Genomic DNA, 18141 nt, shown 5'->3' with positions numbered 1-18141 from the left:
AGCCAGAACACTGATGACAGGGCCTCAGGGAGACTCCGAGGCTCACAGCTGCCTACTGTGCTGTGAATGGATGAGCCTCAGACTCCACACTGTACCGTGGAGCCCCCTCCATCTCCACTTGCCCCACCCCCTCCCGTCTCAGGCTCCCCAGACCTCTGCTGCTCCCCGCACATCTGCACATCTCTCTGGTCCTCTGAGTGGGTGACACATGTGACTGGGGAGAGAGCCATTGACACAAAAGGCAAAGATTTCTCTGTTAGAAGGTGGACAAGTCCGTGAGTCTACCAGCTCAGTCTGACAGATGGACTTGCCAATCCATGGGAAGGGCACGAGTGGGCTGATGGCGCCAACAAGGGGAGACCGTCCCCAGAGTCCCTGGGGGTGTCGGCGATGTTCTGCTCTCAGCATCCACTGCCTGGCTATCTCAGGACCCAGGTGTCCTGCTCCCAGCCCACAGGACCCCATCAGGATGTGGGGGGCGGTGCCCTAAGGGTGCTGCTGCCTCAAAACCTCACAGCAGGGAAGAGGGGCATTTCTGTGGTTTCCTCAGCGTTTCTTCTCTGCACTTACTCAACCAGGCCCCTCGATAGCAGAAACCCAACCTGAGGCCCCAACCTGAAGATGCTGAGTTCCAACCTGGGTCAGGGGTAGGTTGAGGGTCCCAGGTCCCCCCAGGTCCCCAGCAAGCTTTGGTTCTGGGAAGCCTCTGGAATCCTGGCCAAGGCTTATGGGGGAGACCTGCTAGGACACTGTCCTTTGAGATTCCATACTGTGGAACAAGAAACTTGGGTTGGGTGGAGGTAGGGAGTGGGGAGCATCCAAGTATTCGGGGAAAAAGCAAACCAACTGCGTGGCTGCAGGAAAGAGCTGACTGGAAAGAAGGTCCTGTAAGGCAAAGGTGAGAGACCAGCAAGGAAGACACAGAGGCAACTTGCAAGTTCCAAGCTGCCTGACTCCAGGCCAGCCAATGCAGTGGGGGTGCTTGCATACCCCCCAAATTGGGGTGCCTGCATATCTAGGCTCTAGGTACCGCCCAGATCGGGGATCTAGGGAAGGAACGTGTTGGGTCCTGGCAAAGAGGGCATGCTGAGAGCTAAGCAGGCAGGTGCCACAAGGCCTCCTGTTGCCCAGGCCACGGCTGAGGACATGGTAGAGGTTTGCGGACGTGGCTGTCACAGCATCACTGTGCCCTGCTCAGGGGTCTTAGGGTCACCTGCTCATAGACGACCTGACTGACCCCCATGCTTCATGACCCCTGGGCTCTTCCCTCCGTTTCTGCACTATTTCCCACCTCTGGAAGCTCAACTTTGTGCAGTTAGCAAGGATTTCTTGGGATTTTTAAAAAATGGGTGAATTATGTGCGATAGACATCAGAGTGAACGTGATCGTGACACTGGAATGTGCCTGCATGGCTGTGAGACCGCGGCATTCCTTTGTAGCATCCTTGAGACATCAAACTGCAGTGCTCCTACCCCCAGCCTCCCCTTCAGACCTCAAACCTCGGGTCTCAGGGTGGGGTGGGGAGGAAAGCAGAGACCCCACTCCATGTCCCTGGCTGCCCTGTGGAGTCCAGGAGCTGAGAGTCCAAAGAGGCCCCATGGCGAAGGGTAAAGAGACGTCACTGCAGGGGCCTGTGCTGGAGATAGGTGGGACGGCTGGACCAAGGGCCCACACACCCAAGTGGGAGGCCTCAGGGGACATGAAGGGGCAGCTCAAGGCGTCCTGCACTGGGCCACATCAAGAGCACCCAAGGAGCAAAAGCAGCAGGTGTGACAAGGCCTCCTCATGTCCCCACTGCCTGGTCCCAACCCCTTCTCACCAAGCCCCTGGGGAGATGGGTCCCACGGATCAAAGGTAGGGACTTGGGGAAAGAGGAAACACCAGTGGGGATTTTGACTCAGAAAATGAATGAACAAATGATCCTAAACTTGGGCAATGAGAACCCACTGGATTGAATGGGAATCACCCAGTGCCAGACAAGAGAATCTCCTTTAAGCGTGGAATGTTCCAGACCTGTAGAGTCCAATGTGGTAGCCACTGCCAGGGAGAACCTGCCATCACTCTATGCCACTCACTGGTGGAGAGCCCTGTGGGGACGGCCTGAGGGTCACCCGACCAGCCCAGCAACAGCCCTCCAGGTGGCCCCCTCTGTGAACATAGGGGCCCAGGGTAGGGCCCGGAGACGTCAGCTCTCCTCCTGCCTTGACTTCTACAGTCTATCACTTGTGGTCAACTTTCTGAACTTCAAGACCAGTGTTGCCCAGTGGAACTTTCCAGGAATGGTAGACCTGCTGGCCAGTGCATGTGGCTTATGAGATTGAGGAAGTAATTTTTCCACTCCGTTCAATTTTAATCAACTTACATTCACGTGGCCTCATGTGGCCAGGGTTCTGCCAGGTCCCCACCTCAGCTGACAATGGTCCAGGCTATCCTGGGGTAGCTGAAGTGAACCACCGACTCCCCAGGGAAGGACAAGTGCAGGGGCCCGAGTGGAGAAGCACCTCCCGCCTTTTCTGGGTGCTGAGCCCCTCTGAGGGCCCAAGGTGAGGCTGGATTGGATGGTGCAAGGGGGGGACACGAGGGAAAGGAGCAAACCAGGAGCGGAGTGCTGGGACAGAACATTTGTCCCATCGTTGGTAAGGAGGTTGGAATATGCCTCCTGGAAACAGCCCTCACCCAGGACGGGAAGTAACCACATGGCCTCCCCGGCCGCCCCAACCCTGCCTGCAGACACAATTGGTCTAGGCTGGCCCTGAGCCCTCCAGAGCGTTGGGACCCCACCCGGAAGTCCCCACCATGGTCAAGTACAGGCCAGACACTTGGGAGGCTGCTTTTCACACAGTTTAATAGGATGGCAAACAGTGAACAAGAGGCATCGTCCCTGGCACGCCCAACCGACCCGCCCACTGTCGGGGGTTACCAACATCTGAGGTGCTAGCCACCTCTTAGGCCCCGAGGTTAGGGAAGGACAGGGTGCTGGGTGCAGGGCTGGGAGCAGGGCACAGAAGAGATGGTGGTGCTGAATGGGGGAAGCCACAGGAGTGACCCTGAGGGCAGGTCCCCGGCTCCTTGGCCCACACGAGGCCATCAAGTCTCCAATGGGACGTGCTGGCGGATCCAGGACGAATAGGTCATCACTCGGGTATAGACCCAAGGATAGGCGACTGGTCCAGAGGCCATGCCCCAGCTCAGCACCCCAACTTGGAACCATGTGCGGTACCAGGAACAGACCAGGGGTCCTCCAGCATCTCCCTGTGGAAGGAGGTGACAGTTGGCCACAGGGTGCTGTGGTGGCCCCACAGCAACATGGCTTTTGGGCCCTAAAACCGATAGCAGAGGGCAAGGCCTGGGTCTCACCTGGAGGGAGCTGTGCCCCTTCCCCCCGGCACACAACATATCGTCCTTTATGATGTTGCTGTTGCTGTCAGCAGGTGAGGCCTGATGGTACATCTTCTCACAGGCCTGCTTCCCCAGGAGGGGGACCTCCGCCTCCTGCAGGTGGTCAGCCGGAGGCAGCAGTGCTGTGGGAGGGGCTGGGTCAGGGTGGACTGAGGTGGGGGGCCTCGTCCCCTCTGTCCATCTGCCAGGTAACCTAAGCCTGGGCCGTATCTCTCAGACTCACATTTCTGTGCAATAGACCCAATTATCACATGGCCGCTTTGCTGGAAACGGTACAGCAATCACAGAGGAAGCTTCAGTGTGTGTGTTCTGAAAGTTAGTCCATGAAATGAAAGACTGGGGCTTGAATACATAAGAGAAAAAGCCATCTATGGGACAACAAGCCACCCTGTCACCTGTCACCCCTGAGAGTTGTGCTGTCGGCGTTTGAAAGATTTTAACAACCAAGAAGAGTTGTAACATCAATAGAATGAGGGCTATGCCAGAGGTGGGAGCCCCCTCAGAGCCAGGCCTCCATGAAAGAACGTGCCAGAACCGACTAGGGGGTATCTTTCACTTCTGGGAGGCAACGCTCAACTGTTCTGTCTTTGAGAATCACCGTAAAGAGGGTTATTCAGGAGGAGAAATTGTCTCATCACATTCTCAGTGTATGTGCAGGACCCAGAGGGAAAGCTCAGCTCTTTAGAAGGGGTACAGAGGGCCCAAGTCCTGCTTACGCTTCCCCTGAAATGTCGAGGGTCGATACCCCAAGGCGCCCAATGACACAGGTTCTCGGCATCAATGACCAGGAGCCGGACAGGGAGGGAGCCTCTCCCAGGCCCATGACGAGGCTGTGTGAACCTGAGCACACCCGAGGTGAGTCTCAGAACAAGCAGATGAAGAGCCCGAGGGCACCCGGGAACAGGAAGGGGAAGAGAGGGAATCCCTTCTTAGAAGGCTCTCCCTCGGGAAAGAGGAGAGATGGGTGCTGTAGCTTCAGCTGCAAGTCCTAATTCAGCCTGAGAGTCCCCATGTCCTGAATGAGTCACTCTTCACTTGGACTTCCCCAGTTGCGAACTGAAAAATGACCCCTAGCTCCGGCCACATGGTCACGGGTTAAATGAGAACTTAAGATGCCTCCAGTGGCAGGCTGGGAGCAGGCAGCCAGAGGTCCTGCTGGCCGGTCTGTGACCTGGGCACATCCCCCACCATCAAGGCTGCCGGCCCTGTGGCCCCCACTCACCCATGTGTGTCCTTTGTCCACCCTCCAGCTCCCTGATCTTACCGTGTACCCCAAAGGTGCCCCAGCCAGTCACCCAGCACTTCACCCCAGGGATGAGCCGCAGTGAAGCCGGAGCAAGAGTGACGGGGCTGACGTGCTCTGAGAATGTCACAGAGGCCTCCAGTCTCAGCAGGGCAATGTCCGCACCCCCCGCAGCAGACAGGCTCATGTTGAACTTGGGGTGGAGGATGATCTGAGCCACCTTGTACAGGTGGTCGTGGTCATAGAGCTTCACTTGTCCAGTTTGGACCCTGTATTTCTGTGGCTCCGAGGTGTCCCTAGGAGAGAGAGGACCGGGAGTTTCTCAAGGAGGCTGGATGGGGGTGTGGCTGGTTGCCCAGCAGCAGGAACGCCTCCAGGGGCTCGGAGCCCAGTGCAGCCTGGACCCTGGGTTTCCTGCCCTCCACCCAGGACACTGTCCCTTCACATTACATTGCCCCTCCCGTCTGTCCCACCAGGAGGCAGCCAGGCGTATCACTCACAATTCAACACAGTGGGCAGCCGTCAGCACCCACTGGGGGTGGACAAGGGAGCCCCCACATTCGTGCTGCCACAGGCCATGTTCTTTGTTGAAGACCCTCAGGCTGACCTGCCATGGCCACTTCCCGGCAGGGGCGTTATGCCCCCCCACGATGCCCACAAGCTCAGTCCTTGGGCCAGGATCTGGGGAAGCAGACGCAGAGCCATCAGGGACCCAGGCAGCTCTGCCCGGAGCTCAGCACGGCACTCATACCTCCCCAGAGCCATCCTCACGAGGGGGTCACCACCCCAGGTCAGCGATGGCCTGAGGCCACTGATGGGTCTCAGGACAACAAGAGCAGTGCATGAGGTCAGGACTCACCGAGGGTCACAGGCACAGAGCCCCCCAGGCAGGGGAGGGTCAGGAAAAGCAGCCACAGCATCTGCGGAGGGGAGAGGAGGACTAGGGTGAGGACAGCTGGGGCAGGGACCCCAGGAACCCCAGGGACGAGGAATGGAGAGGGCAGTGTTCTGAGTGGTGTCCTCACCGTGCCAGGTCTCTCTGCCCTCTGCCCCTGGGGACTCTGAGACCCTTTAAACCCTTCCAGCCCAGGAAATAGGTGGGGCATGAACTCCTGGGGGCGGGGCCTTGAAGGCAAGGGGTGGGGGGAGGGCTTCCGTCTACCAGTGGTCAGCCCATCAACATTTGCAGAGGACCTACTATGCGCTGGGCCCAGGCCTGGGTGCTGGAACACAGTGGCCAAAGCGGACAAAGGCCATCCTCGGGGTGAATCAGGCATCTCATGGTGGTCAGTGTGGTGGGGATAGGAAGTGCCCTTGTGTCAGCCAAGGAGTGTCCAAGGAGCCAGGGTGTTCTGATTCAGTCTAGAGCTAAAACAAGGCCGCGCTGGTTCTCTAGCCGCAGGTCCACACCTCCCCTCTGGACCAGCTGTCATCCTGGGATGGAGGGCAGGCCTTATGACCACTGACTCCCCACGTAGAGAGCTCCGGGAGCCTGGTCTGAGCCGGTGAGGGCCGTGGGGGCAGGGACCCGGTGGGAGACCCAGTGCAGCCACATCTGGAGCCCCCTCCTCCCTCTGCCCAGGACTAGATGTGCCCTGGGCCAGCAGGCTTTCAGTGCCGAGGTGCTGTGACTTGGGGCGGGGCTCCCACACGAAGAAGAAGAGCTGCATGTTGGGTCATCATGACCCCAGGTGGCTCCCTGCTCAGTACTGAACGCTGGGAGGTGAGGATGGGGGGCAGGAGGATGCTTGTGGGCACCAGAGCTGCCCCCACCCCAGTCACACTGCAGGCACCTGCATGGCTGCCGCTGGCCTTCACAGGGGACTTCCATACCTTCTCCAGTCCCAGCGTCCCTTCTCCCAGCACAGTCGGTCCCTCCTGTGGCCTGACCCAGGTCTTGTGACCCACCCACACTGGTGAGGCGGGACAGCAACCCTGCAGGGACCCCGGAGAGGGGGTTCCCCAAATTTGTGAGGGGCTGTATGGTGGGTCCCTAAATTATGACAAATGCCCAGTGGGGTCCTGCTGCAGACTCGGTCGCTGTCCCTTTTGAAGGCCCCAAGTCCTGGGGCAGGGAAGGGGTGCCCAGGATTTCCCCACGTTTGTGGGGAGGCATCTCAGAAGCCTCTCCAGACACTTGTGTCATGGGTTTTACAGCTGGGAATTAAGCAGGGAAATGAGAGCTCTGGGTTCATTGACAATTTTTTTTTTTTTTCAGTTTCATGTGTATTTGAGTTTTTTAAAAAGAGCTTTATTGAGATAGAGGTCCACCCCATCCAGTTCACTCATTTAAAGTGTACACGTCAGTGGGTTTCAGGACTTTCACAGAGGTGCCAGCATCACCACAGTCATTTTATAGCATTTTCATGACCCTAAAAAGAAACCCTGGGCCTCCTCGCTGCCACTGCCCACTCCCACCACCACACCCCCCAGCCCTGGGCAACCACTAATCTCTCTGTCTCCACAGATCATCCGGTTCCCATCTCATCCAACCATGGCCTCTGTAGCCAGCCTCTTTCTCGGCAGGATGTTCAGAGGCGAGTCTTTTCTTTGTGTGACCCTCTCCTCCTTCTGGAAGCTGGGCCATCCCCCTGAGCACCTGAGTGCCAGCAAAGTCGGCCTAGGGACACCTCCACCCTGTCCCAGCGGGAGGCCCAGCCCCAGATTCAGCCGTGCATCTGGGGTGTGAATGGGAGCGGGTAGCATTGAGGTCACAGCTGCCCACAGTGGGAAGAGGGGAAGAGGACATCAGGGAGGGGGTCATACTGAGAGAGGCAGAGGGCTGATCCTGGCCATGAACAGGCATTTGAATTGTAATGCGGGGGTGGAGGGTGGGGGCAACCCAGTGCCACCGATACCAAACCTCCACTCTGTCTGACATTCCATGACCATGACATAGAGACGCACAGGTGAAGGAATGACTATCGGGGCCCCTTTTCTTCCCCAACACCTGCGGCCCCAGGAGTACAGACCTGGGACTCTTGTCTGTCCCATTCGGACCTCCCATTCTGCTGGAGCAGACCCCCCACACCCACCTCTGGGCTCAGTGCTCGGAGGTCATTCAGATGCTGGGCAGCCACGAGCAGCACCCAGCCTGTGCCCAGCCCCAGGCCCCTGGCCCAAACCCTATCACAGCTCTTGGGGAGACACTGGGACAGAACACCAGGAAGTGGTTCCTTTTCCATGAAAGTTGATTCTTCATGTGATTCCCTCAGGGTGGGGGGAAAGGGGTGGTGTCGGGGGCCAGGGAGAGACAGAGCAGAATTTGAACACAGGGACCTAGAGTCCACACTCCCTCCCCACTGGGTTCTTGCCATCCCTAGGGCTCTCGCCGGCAGACCCCAGACCCTGTTTCCACCATCTGTGTCACCCAGAGGCACCTCTGAATGCCTTCGGCCAAGTGTCCAAGGTGACCAAACATGGGACACATCACATCATAAATAGCCGGAGAACCCAGAGGCACACTAGAAACCGCTGTTTTCCTGGTGAAGTTGTCGGGGAACCTTCTGGGCCGATGCTGCCCCCATTACAGGACCCGTTTGCGGAATGAACCAGGGACACTTGACTTAGATCAGACAAGACTTTCAAAATCCAGAAAGACTCTGGGAGGAGATTGTCTACAGAGTTTTCCAGGAGTGGGGGAGGGGGGCTGTCTGACAGAACCTGGGGGAACAGGACGGGTAGGCATCCCACTGGGTCTGGTCTTTCCAGCACCAGCTGCCACCGCCCTGCACCATCTCCTCACATCCACATCTCACTGGACCAGAAGGTCTGTGGCGGAAGGGACGGTGCTTGGTGAGTACTATGAGGGGGCCCTGGAATGGGGCGGGGGCACACCAAGGAAGGTGAGAGGAAGCCTGTGGGTCTGGGACTGAAGCCACAACTGAGACTCTCGGGGGGACAAGAACACAGATGGATGGGGGCCATCCATCTCCTGGCCTGAAGATGCCAGCTGCAGGCCCGGCCAACCAATGCCCTGAGCCCCCCCCGCCCCAACCCCAGATGCACCCCAATCTAGCACACAGCAGCCTTGAAGCAGTTTTCCCATGTTGTTTAATGAGAATCAGATCACAAGCTGTCATCTCATCTGTGGTTCCTGGGACTTCCCCGGCCTCCACTCACCTGTGGAGGCCCCGCCCCTGCTCCCCCCCCACACACAATGACAGAAAAACAGGGTCTTGAGAGACAAGAAGAACTGAGGGTCTTCCCGTTTTCCAGACGCTTCCCGGCCCCATCTAGGGTCTGGAGAACACAGGGACGTACTCCTGGATCCAGGGTACGTAGCTCGCCACTCGGGCATACACCCCCGGGAAGTCATCGCAACCACACGGCTGGCCCCAGCTCACGACCCCTACCTGGACCCAGGTGCAATTCCAGCTGCACACCAGGGGGCCCCCAGAGTCACCCTGTGGGGAAAAGCAGGACTCAGCACTTCTTCCACGGCCACGGGTCTGGTGGGTCCCACACTCATGGGCTTGGAAGGCAGAGAGGAAACAGAGGACAGGGGGTCTCACCCTGCAGAAGTTCCTGCCCTTGCTCCCTGCACATAGCATGTCGTCCTTGATGGCCGGGTCATTGTCATTTGAAGAGAAGTTCTGGTACTGCCGGTTACAGACCCCATTCCCCACAATGGGGACAGCCACCTCCTGCAGCCGGTAGGGCGGGGGCAGCGGCGCTGTGGGGAGGGGCTGGCTGAGAACAAGGCTGGTCCCAGCTCCTGCTTCTCCTCCACAACAGGCACTCCTTTCCCTCCTGCTGGGCCACGCCTGGCCGTCAGCGGAGGGCACAGGAAGCCCCTCTGTGGGCCTTGACGCTGGCGTCTGTACCATCTACACCTGGCCCTGGGACTAAGCTTCCCCACTGTAGGGGGTTGATCACACAACGTGTAAACGTCTAGATGCCCTTCCAGCTCCAGGACACAGGACGCCATCGGCCAGTCTGGGCTCCACGGGCCTGAGGACAGGACATCCGAGGAGAGGATTTCCTCCCTGCAGCTGCATTAGGACACACAGGCACCCGTGCAAATTCTGCTTCAGCAACAGGGGAGCCTAGGACCTTGGAGCCCAGACATTCCCCCCATGATAGGATGACACCATCTGCCCTTAGGCTGTGGTCTGAATCCGAACCCAGAACTGCCTGCCCAGGGCTATACAGAGCAAGTACCCAGTGCCTGACATTGGTGCCAGATGCTGGGGACCCCAAAAGTTCATAGTGTGAGCCACTTTCTGTAAAAATCCAGCCATTCCACCCTCATCCTTCTCACCTAGTCTCCCTAATACCTACAATTGTCTGCGACGTCACCCCAGCCGGTGACCCAGCACATTGTCCCCGGGTGAACTCGAAGGGCAGCAGACGGGAGGGTGACAGGGTTGACGTGCTCCGAGAGCGACACAGGGGCCTCCAGTTTCAGCAGCGCGATGTCCGAGCCCCCCTTGGCAGACAGGCTGTAGTTGAACTTGGGGTGGCGGATGATCTGAGCCACCTCATGCAGCTGGTCGTGGTCATAGAGTCTCAGCTGCCCGACTTGTACCCTGAAGCCACAGGCCTCCAAGTCCTCCCTGGGGGACAGGGACCAGGAGCTTCTCAGAAGAGTCTGGGGGTGCTCAGAGCTGGGGAGGGGCCCCCAGGACGCCCACCTCCTGCAGAGGACCCTGCGCACAACACACTTCCCCCCCCCTGCTCCCACCCCCCTTGGACCCAGCCATGGGGATGGAGGTGGGGATGGGCATTACTCACGGTTCCACACAGTGAGCAGCGGTCAGCACCCACTGGGGGTGGATGAGGGAGCCCCCACATTCGTGCTGCCACAGGTGACGCTTTATATTGTAGAACCTCAGGCTGACCTGCCATGGATACTTACTGGCTGAGACATCACACCCACCCACGATGCCCACCTGCTCATGTCCTGAGCCAGGGTCTGAGGAAACAAGTTGAGGGTCCATCAGGGCCCAAAGCATGGCCTTCCCAGAGCTCAAGGACAGGTGCAGCTTTCCGCAAGGGATGGTCCCCGGTCCCCAGGACTGGTCCTGGGAGCCCCAAAGGCACAGGATGGAGTCAGGACTCACCCGGGGTCGGGGTTGTGGGCATGGAGCCCCCCAGGCAGGGGAGGGTCAGGAAGAGCAACCACAGCATTTGCACAAAGCACCTGGCGGGAGAGACCTCGGACCCCAGCACTAGCTCCTGGGACGTGAGGCCCGAGGCGCAGATGTATGTTCAGATGGGAGCAAACTGCTCCTTCAGTGCGGCCTCCGTGGTTCACCCCTCTCTGCCATCCCTCCAGGGCCTCATTTATCCTTTTCACACAGGAAGTGGGCACAGAGCAGCCAGCCCTACCTACTCCGGGCCTATGCTGTGGCCAAACAGTCCTCCTTTCAGTGGGGCCGGGGGTAACTGCAGCTGCCATCCCTCTGCCCTGGGTCACTGCCCCCAGCTTATAATCGTGCACTTCTGGGTACCAATCGGGGGGTGATGGATGTTCCCCATGGGCCTGGAGCCCAGCACCTGAGGCTGATGACACTGGCCCCTGTGGTTCTCACATTTATTAATGCTAACTCCGAAACAAAGTCTCCAATTTCAGGCTAAATAAAGTTCTGGCTACAAGAAAGTGGGCAGGGCTGTCAGAGGGCCACGGGACTATAGGGGACCCAACCTTCTCCAGGGAATATGTTGTCACCTGGAGGAGCCAAAGGGACAGCGTAGTTACCACTGACCACAGCCTCCAAGGGCAGGACCCATCTGGGGGAATGTGGAGTGGGTGGTCGCTGAGGGCTGGTGGTGTTCCAGATTTCAGACCATGAATTAAATCAGAGGAAAGGGGGTTGTGGGGTTTTCCCTGGATCCATCCCTGGCCCCTGTTCATAGCCCTTGGGGAGCCTGGCATCCCTCTGCCATGCTGCCTGCAGACCACCTGCAAGCTGTCTTCCAGGAGAGCCTGAGGTTTGGAGAAGGTTTCGCTAAATGTGTGTGGGGAGAGCTGTGTGCATTTGGGAGAAGACCGCCAGTCTCAGAAAAGACAGAGATATGTCTCCCAATTTCCCAGGGAAGGGAAGAGTTTCTGTGGGTTCAGCCAGCAGTGGGCTCTGGGTTTTTGGCACCCCTTTTTTTTCCTTAATGTAATGTGACCTAAAACTGAGTTCCAAAGAATCTCTAATGTGTAAGTAGTGAAAAATGCTGTAAAGGAGACGAAGCCAAGCCGGTATTCAAAAGACGACCTTTGTGAACATGAAAGTTTATGCTGACTTTGATTTGTGTGACTTTAAAAAACTACTAGCAATATTTAGGGATCTTGCAGCATAATATGAGAGCAGCAGCTCAGCCCTAAGTTTGCATGTACTCTCTGGCTTTCTCTCTCACTAATCCACGTGGATTCCCCCTCTTCTCCAGCCAAATTAGTTTACCCTTTGTTCCCTTTGGGATATCATCCCTACAATACACCTTGCCTGTTCTCACCGGCTTATTTCTGTTCCCACCATTCCTCAAGCCTGGAGAGTCATTTTCCAGCTTCACTGGGGTTTGGGGGCGGGGAATCGAGCTCAAGGCCCCCTCCTCCATGCAGCTTTTTTTTTAAATTCCCTGTGCCCTCCCCTTTGGCAACCATCATCTTGTTCTCTATATCTATGGGTCTATTTCTGTTTTCTTCTGCTTATTCATGTGTTTTGTTTTTTGGATTCCACATATCAGTGAGATCATATGGTATTTGTCTTTCTCTGTCTGACTTAGTTCACTTAGCATAATACCCTCTAGGTCCATCCATGTTGCCACAAATGGCAAGATCCCACCGACAGTGCATGAGGATTCCCTTTTTTCCACATCTTCACCAGCTCTCGTTATTTGTTGATTTATTGACGAGAGCCACTCTGACAGGTGTGAGGTGGTATCTCATTGTCGTTTTAATTTGCATTTCCCTGATGATTAGTGACGTTGAGCATCTTTTCATATGTCTGTTGGCCACGTGTATGGCCTCTTAGGAGAAATGTCTATTCAAGTCTTCTGCCCATTTTATTTAATTGGATTGTTTTTTGTTTTAGGGGCTTTTTTAGTGTTAAGTTGTATGAGTCCCTTATACATTTTGTATATTAACCCCTTATTGGTTGTATCATTGGTGAATATATTCTCCCCTTAAAAATGTTGTCTATTTGTCTTATTGATGGTTTCCTTCACTGTGCAAAAACTTTTTAGTTTGATATAGTCCCATTTGTTTATTTTTTCTTTTGTTGCTCTTGCCCGAGGAGACATATCCAAAAATATATTGCTAAGATCAATGTCAGAGTTTATTGCTTATGTTTTCTTGTAAGAGTTTTACAGTTTCAGGTTTAACATTGAAGTCTTTAATCCATTTTGAGTTTATTCTTGTATATGGTGTAAGAAAGTGGTCCAATTTCGTTTTTTGCATGTATCTGTCCAGTTTTCCCAACAACACTTATTAAAGAGACAGTCTTTACCCCATTGTATATCCTTTGGTTGTTCTAATTCTGAGAAGACTACCATTGGTATTTTAATAGGGACTACACATTGAGTCTGCATATTGCTTTAGGTAGTAAGGACATCTTAAAAATGTTAATCCTTCCAATCCATGAGCAAGGTATATCCTTCCATTTAGTTGTCTCTTCTTCAATTTCTTTCTTCAGTGTCTTATAATTTTCAGAGTACAGGTCTTTCACCACTTTGATTAAGTTTATGTGTTGGCATTTTATCCTTTTGATACAATTCTAAATAGAATTGTTTTCTTAATTTCTTCTTCTGATTATTCATTATTGGTGTATAGAAACACAACAGATTTCCATATAATGATTCTGTATCCCATAACTTTACTGAAGTCATTTATTAATTCTACGTTTTGGGGGGAGTCGTTAGGGCTTTCTATATATAGCATCATGTCATCAGCGAATAAGGAGAGTTTTACTTCTTTCTTCCCATTTTGGATGCCTTTTGTTTCTTTTTCTTGTCTCATTGCTGTGGCGAGGATTTCCAATACCATGTTGAATAGAATTGGTGACAGAGGGCATCCTCGTCTTGTTCCTGATCTTAGAGGAAAGGCTTTTCACCATTGACAATGCTATTAGCTGTGGGCTTGTCATATATGAACTTTATTGTGTTGAGATATGTTCCTCCTATACCTGCTTTGTGGAGCGTTTTTAATCATAAAAGGATGTTGAACTTGAATGGGCCCCTGTTGTGCCCTGAGTTGCAGCCCCCAAATTCCTATGTTGAAGTCTTAATCCTCAGGACCTCAGGGTCCTTAGAAAGGTGATTAAGGAAAACAGGGACCATATGAGTCGCCCCTAATCCAATGTGACTGGTGTCCTTATAAGGTGAGGTTATTGGGACACAGACATGATGACATGAGGGCACAGGGAGGAGATGGCATCTACACAGCAGGGAGCGAGGCCTCAGGAGAAACCAGCCCTGCCGACACCCTGACCTCGGATTTCCAGCCTTCAGAACTGTGAGAAAATGTATTTGTGTTGTTGAAGCTGCCTGGTCTGTGGGCTTTGTTCTGGCACCTGAGCTGACTCGTCACCCTGTGCCCTGCTTCTCATCAGCACGTTGGGAGGAAGGCCCTGGGCAAGGAAAGCTCATGGCTGAGCTGGGGCATCTCAGAACAAATTAGGATGGGCTGACATCCTGGGAGGTCCTTCAGATGCTTTGCTCTCTCTGATTCATGGATAGTGCCCAGGCAGAAGTGAACCCCTAAGATGTCTTAAACTTCTTACCAAGTTGTACTTTGTTTTTCTTTCATGTACAGTGTTGCAGCCTCGTGTGCTCACCCAAAGGAGGGCAAATAAAGAGGCATTCAGGGCACACGACTCATGGCTGAGACCCTCTGGGACACCCACGCTCTGCTGGCCTCAGCCACCCCCAGAGGTAACCTGTGGCCCCTACACAGTGTTGCAAGGAGAGATTAGGTGATGGGAACAGGGGGCATTACCCAACCCCTATCTCCAAATCCAAGCCACTGGCTCCAGCCCAGGTTACATCACAACTGAACCAAGGAGTTTCCCGCCCCTGGAGAGGCGGGGCAGATGCTGGAACGCCCACGTAGCCCAAAAGAAGGGATGAGAAACCCCAGCCCAACCTCAGGACAGGAGACAGGATCCTGGTCTTTTCTGCTCACGCCAGTTTTAAACAAGCTGGGCAGTTTGGGGGTTCTGGGGAGCTTCAAGGATGGTCCGAGTGAGCTCTGGGGTAATGGCTACCATTCTTGGTCTTCCATCAGGCCCTGATTCTCCTTGCAACCAGGAGGCCGGCCCCACAACCAGCTGCCCTTCCGCAGGGCCCTGCCCAGTGGCCTGGGGCTCAGTGCATGCAGGTGCCCAGGGGACTTGTCATAGGTGCAACTGGATATGAAGCCTAGAAATGCAAATGACATCTTCCCTCATTAATGAAGGCACTTTGGTAAGAAGCTGGGGCAGACCGCCCACCTGGATATTTCCAGTTGGACCCCCAGGGGGCACATGTGACGGATTAATGGGAAAATGTAAAAAAAAGTGCAGTACTCAAGAAGGCCATGGGTTAGCGTGTTCTGAGGGATACATTGTCTCAAAGCTTTGACAGCCTTTGAAATAGTGTAGATCAAGTTCTTAATAAAAGAAAAGTGTTGCAAGAGATACATTCAGCAAAGGAAATCAAATATCATGATAAAGGTTACTGTTATCTTTTAAAAATAGATAGTATCAAAGAAGAAGAGCAGATATATCCACAATAACCCAGAATTAACAGTCTAGATGATATCAGCATGGTGGGTTTGAGGGGAGGGGAGACCAGGGGATGTGAGAGCGTGATACACGTCCTATTGAGGTGACATAGAGATGTCTGTACTAGAAGAAAGGTAAGAAAGGACGACAAAGAGACATAGAAGTAGCCGGACAATATGAAACAGTAAACGAAGACGGTAGAAACCAGTCTGAGTATATCAATGATTATCATAAATACAGAGGGAGTAAACTAACCAGTTAAACTGCCAATACTGAAGGCTGACATAAAAAACACACCAGATACATGCTGTTTACAAGAGAGAAGCAAAAAACTAAAAGTAAAAGGATAGAAAAAGATATTACAGGCAAATAAGGGCCTGCTTGAGTGGGCAGCACAGGTCCTGTCTGGCCAGGGCTGGAGGGAGGGAGATCAGGCTGATATGATGGGAACATGTCACAGGGTCTCTGGGTTCAGCAGGGTGATGTCCTTGCCCCCCCCCACCCCACCCCACAGCAGACAGACTCTGGTGGAATTTGGGGTGTGGAGGATGTGGGTCACCTTTGTCAGCTGACCGAGATCATAATCTCAGCTCCCTGACACAGACCCTGTATTTTGGAAGTGCTGTCCCCAAGGAGATGTGTCGTACTGGGAGAGGAATAATCGGGTATTATGCTTTTGGAATGGATGTGTGTATAAAGAAATAAAACAGGATAATGGGCGATGTTGGGGTGAGGTTTGCTTCTCAGCTAAAATCTGGAGGCTATGAGGCAAGAACATGCCAGGTGTCATTCCCATCCCTGCTGAGGTCTGGAGCCTGGAGCCCAGCTCCCTCATGGACCAAACTGCCCCCCGAGGGTCCTCTCTGCCTGCACAACCTGGGTCAAACCTCACACCGGCCCAAGGCTGAAGGCGGAGAGGGGACAGGTGGCTGGGAACACTGGATCACACAAGGCACCCAGAGCTCACACAGACCCAGGAAGACCTCACCTTTGGGGCATCTGGTTGGAGACCCCCAATCCTGACTTTCGTTGCTTTTCGGTATACTGCACACATCCCTAACTCTGAGGTCTGTCTCTGAAATCATGCAGTGTGTGTTCCTTCTTGACTTGTGTGTTTGGATTCTTTGGAGGTTGGTGAGATCCACCCCGACATTGGGTACCACTGCCGTCACGCCCTCTTGTTGCTCTGTAGTTGTCAATCCTATACGTCTTCCACCATTGATGCTGGGGGACCCTGCATGTGTCACCAAGAATGACCATGAATGGCCAACATTGCCCCAGACGAAAGGGTGCCTGTCTCCAGGCAAGAGCCTTTCCATCCAGAAATGGACTGCAGGGGGAGGTTTCCCTGGTGACACTTCCCTAGGCGGCCGTCCCAATGTCACTCCCACCAGCAGCGTGAGTCCCATCAAGCCGGCCTCGCCTGACCTCGGCGTGCTTGGGCCTTCCCATTGTGCCAATCTGCTGTCTAGATAATGACATTTCAGTGTGGCTTTAATTCGCTGTTCTCACCAGCTGCTTGTTTTACTTGAGAGAAAAATGAAACTCCTACGGCAGGCTGGAGTTAGTTGCTATTAGATAAGAAGAGAGTAGGGAAAAGAGAGAGTGTTCTGAGAGTTGGCCGTGCGCCCCTGGAGGGCTCTGCGGGGAGTGCACTTGGTCTCCTCTTGGAGAGGGGGCTGGACCCCCCTCAAAGCGTGAGTGTGACATGTTAAACAAAACGCGCTTCTATAATCGTCAGGTTGGACTTTTCTGTGAGAAAAGCATTCCTGGGAGCTGCCATGGTCAGATGGGAGTGTGCTGGGTGGAGGAGAGCCAAAGGTGTAGTGTGACATTGGATACATATCATTATACATTTGTCAAAGCCCACGGATTGCACACGGGCAGCCCTGATGCCAGCTGTGGGCTTCGGCTAATAAGATTGTATCCATAGCCCTTCATCCCCAGTAACAAACTTCACACACTAATTGAAGACGTTCACAAAAGGGAAACTGTGTGTATGGGAGCTGAACTTTGTACACCGTTTTCTATGAACCTAAAAATGCTCTGAAAAATAAAATCTATTTTAATTTTCTTTTCATTTATTAGGGGGAAAAAAGGTCTGAGGGGGGCTCAAGGCAAAGAGGGAGTTGAGAGAGGTGGCAGGTGGGGGGTGACAAGTGGCGAGGCGGAGTTGGTGGTCACAAAGCAGAACTTGGAATGAAGGCAAGCACGTCATCTGTGGGCGCGGCCGGGCGTAGGGTGTCCCCATTCAACCCCTAGAGACACTGGCATTGCACCTCTGATCGCTGGGAGGAGCCGTCCCCAGGAGAAAGTGGCAGGAGCAACCCTCACCATCCAGCCCATAGTGAGCGTGTGAGAGAGAAGTAGACCCCGTTGGATGGCTGCGATGCCGGTCACCCCTGGCAAGTGGGGTCTGCCGGGTGAGAGGAAGGAAGGTAAGGATCATTTGGTATCTGTGAGGACACCCTGGAATTCCTGGGACACGTCCGTGGGTTATGATGAACTGCTGCAGGTGTGAGGAGACCAGGAGAGACGGGATGATGGGGCACACGCCCCCCACTGACCACAGCCAGGGCCCCAGTATGCAGGAAGCGGAGATGGGCAGGTCAGATATTGTGTATCACCCAGGAAGCTGGGCTGAACCTGCAGGATAGGGAGGGGGGGCAGGTCTTTGCTGGACCCTCGCCTGTCCCACATCTGACCCATGTGTGACTTTTCATCATGGCAGTGTCGGGCCACCTGGCCACCTGGCCACACCTCCTGTGGATTCCTGTGTCAGAGACACCCGGGGTACCAGCCAAG

General features: G+C 54.5%; 2 protein-coding genes across 2 annotated transcripts; both read right to left on the bottom strand.

The window, feature by feature from the left end:
• Positions 1–2828: 2828 nt before the first annotated feature.
• LOC109435368 (mastin-like) lies at positions 2829–5682 on the bottom strand. The gene is made up of 6 exons (XM_019713198.3): positions 5668–5682; positions 5502–5562; positions 5143–5323; positions 4664–4938; positions 3358–3521; positions 2829–3252 (listed from the first exon to the last, which is right to left on the bottom strand). The coding sequence occupies exons 2-6, from the start codon at positions 5560–5562 to the stop codon at positions 3088–3090; spliced, it is 846 nt and encodes a 281-aa protein (XP_019568757.2). The 5' UTR covers positions 5668–5682; the 3' UTR covers positions 2829–3087.
• A 2996-nt stretch (positions 5683–8678) lies between these two features.
• On the bottom strand, positions 8679–10890 carry LOC109435367 (mastin-like). The gene is made up of 5 exons (XM_019713197.3): positions 10708–10890; positions 10379–10559; positions 9926–10200; positions 9157–9317; positions 8679–9048 (listed from the first exon to the last, which is right to left on the bottom strand). The coding sequence occupies exons 1-5, from the start codon at positions 10772–10774 to the stop codon at positions 8878–8880; spliced, it is 855 nt and encodes a 284-aa protein (XP_019568756.3). The 5' UTR covers positions 10775–10890; the 3' UTR covers positions 8679–8877.
• Positions 10891–18141: the final 7251 nt, after the last annotated feature.

This window comes from Rhinolophus sinicus, chromosome 10, assembly GCF_057876585.1.
Source record: "Rhinolophus sinicus isolate RSI-liver-muscle chromosome 10, RSI-T2T, whole genome shotgun sequence".
NCBI lineage: Eukaryota > Metazoa > Chordata > Mammalia > Chiroptera > Rhinolophidae > Rhinolophus > Rhinolophus sinicus.
Note: the sequence above shows the minus strand (reverse complement) of the source record. Positions and strands in the feature narration are given on the sequence as shown.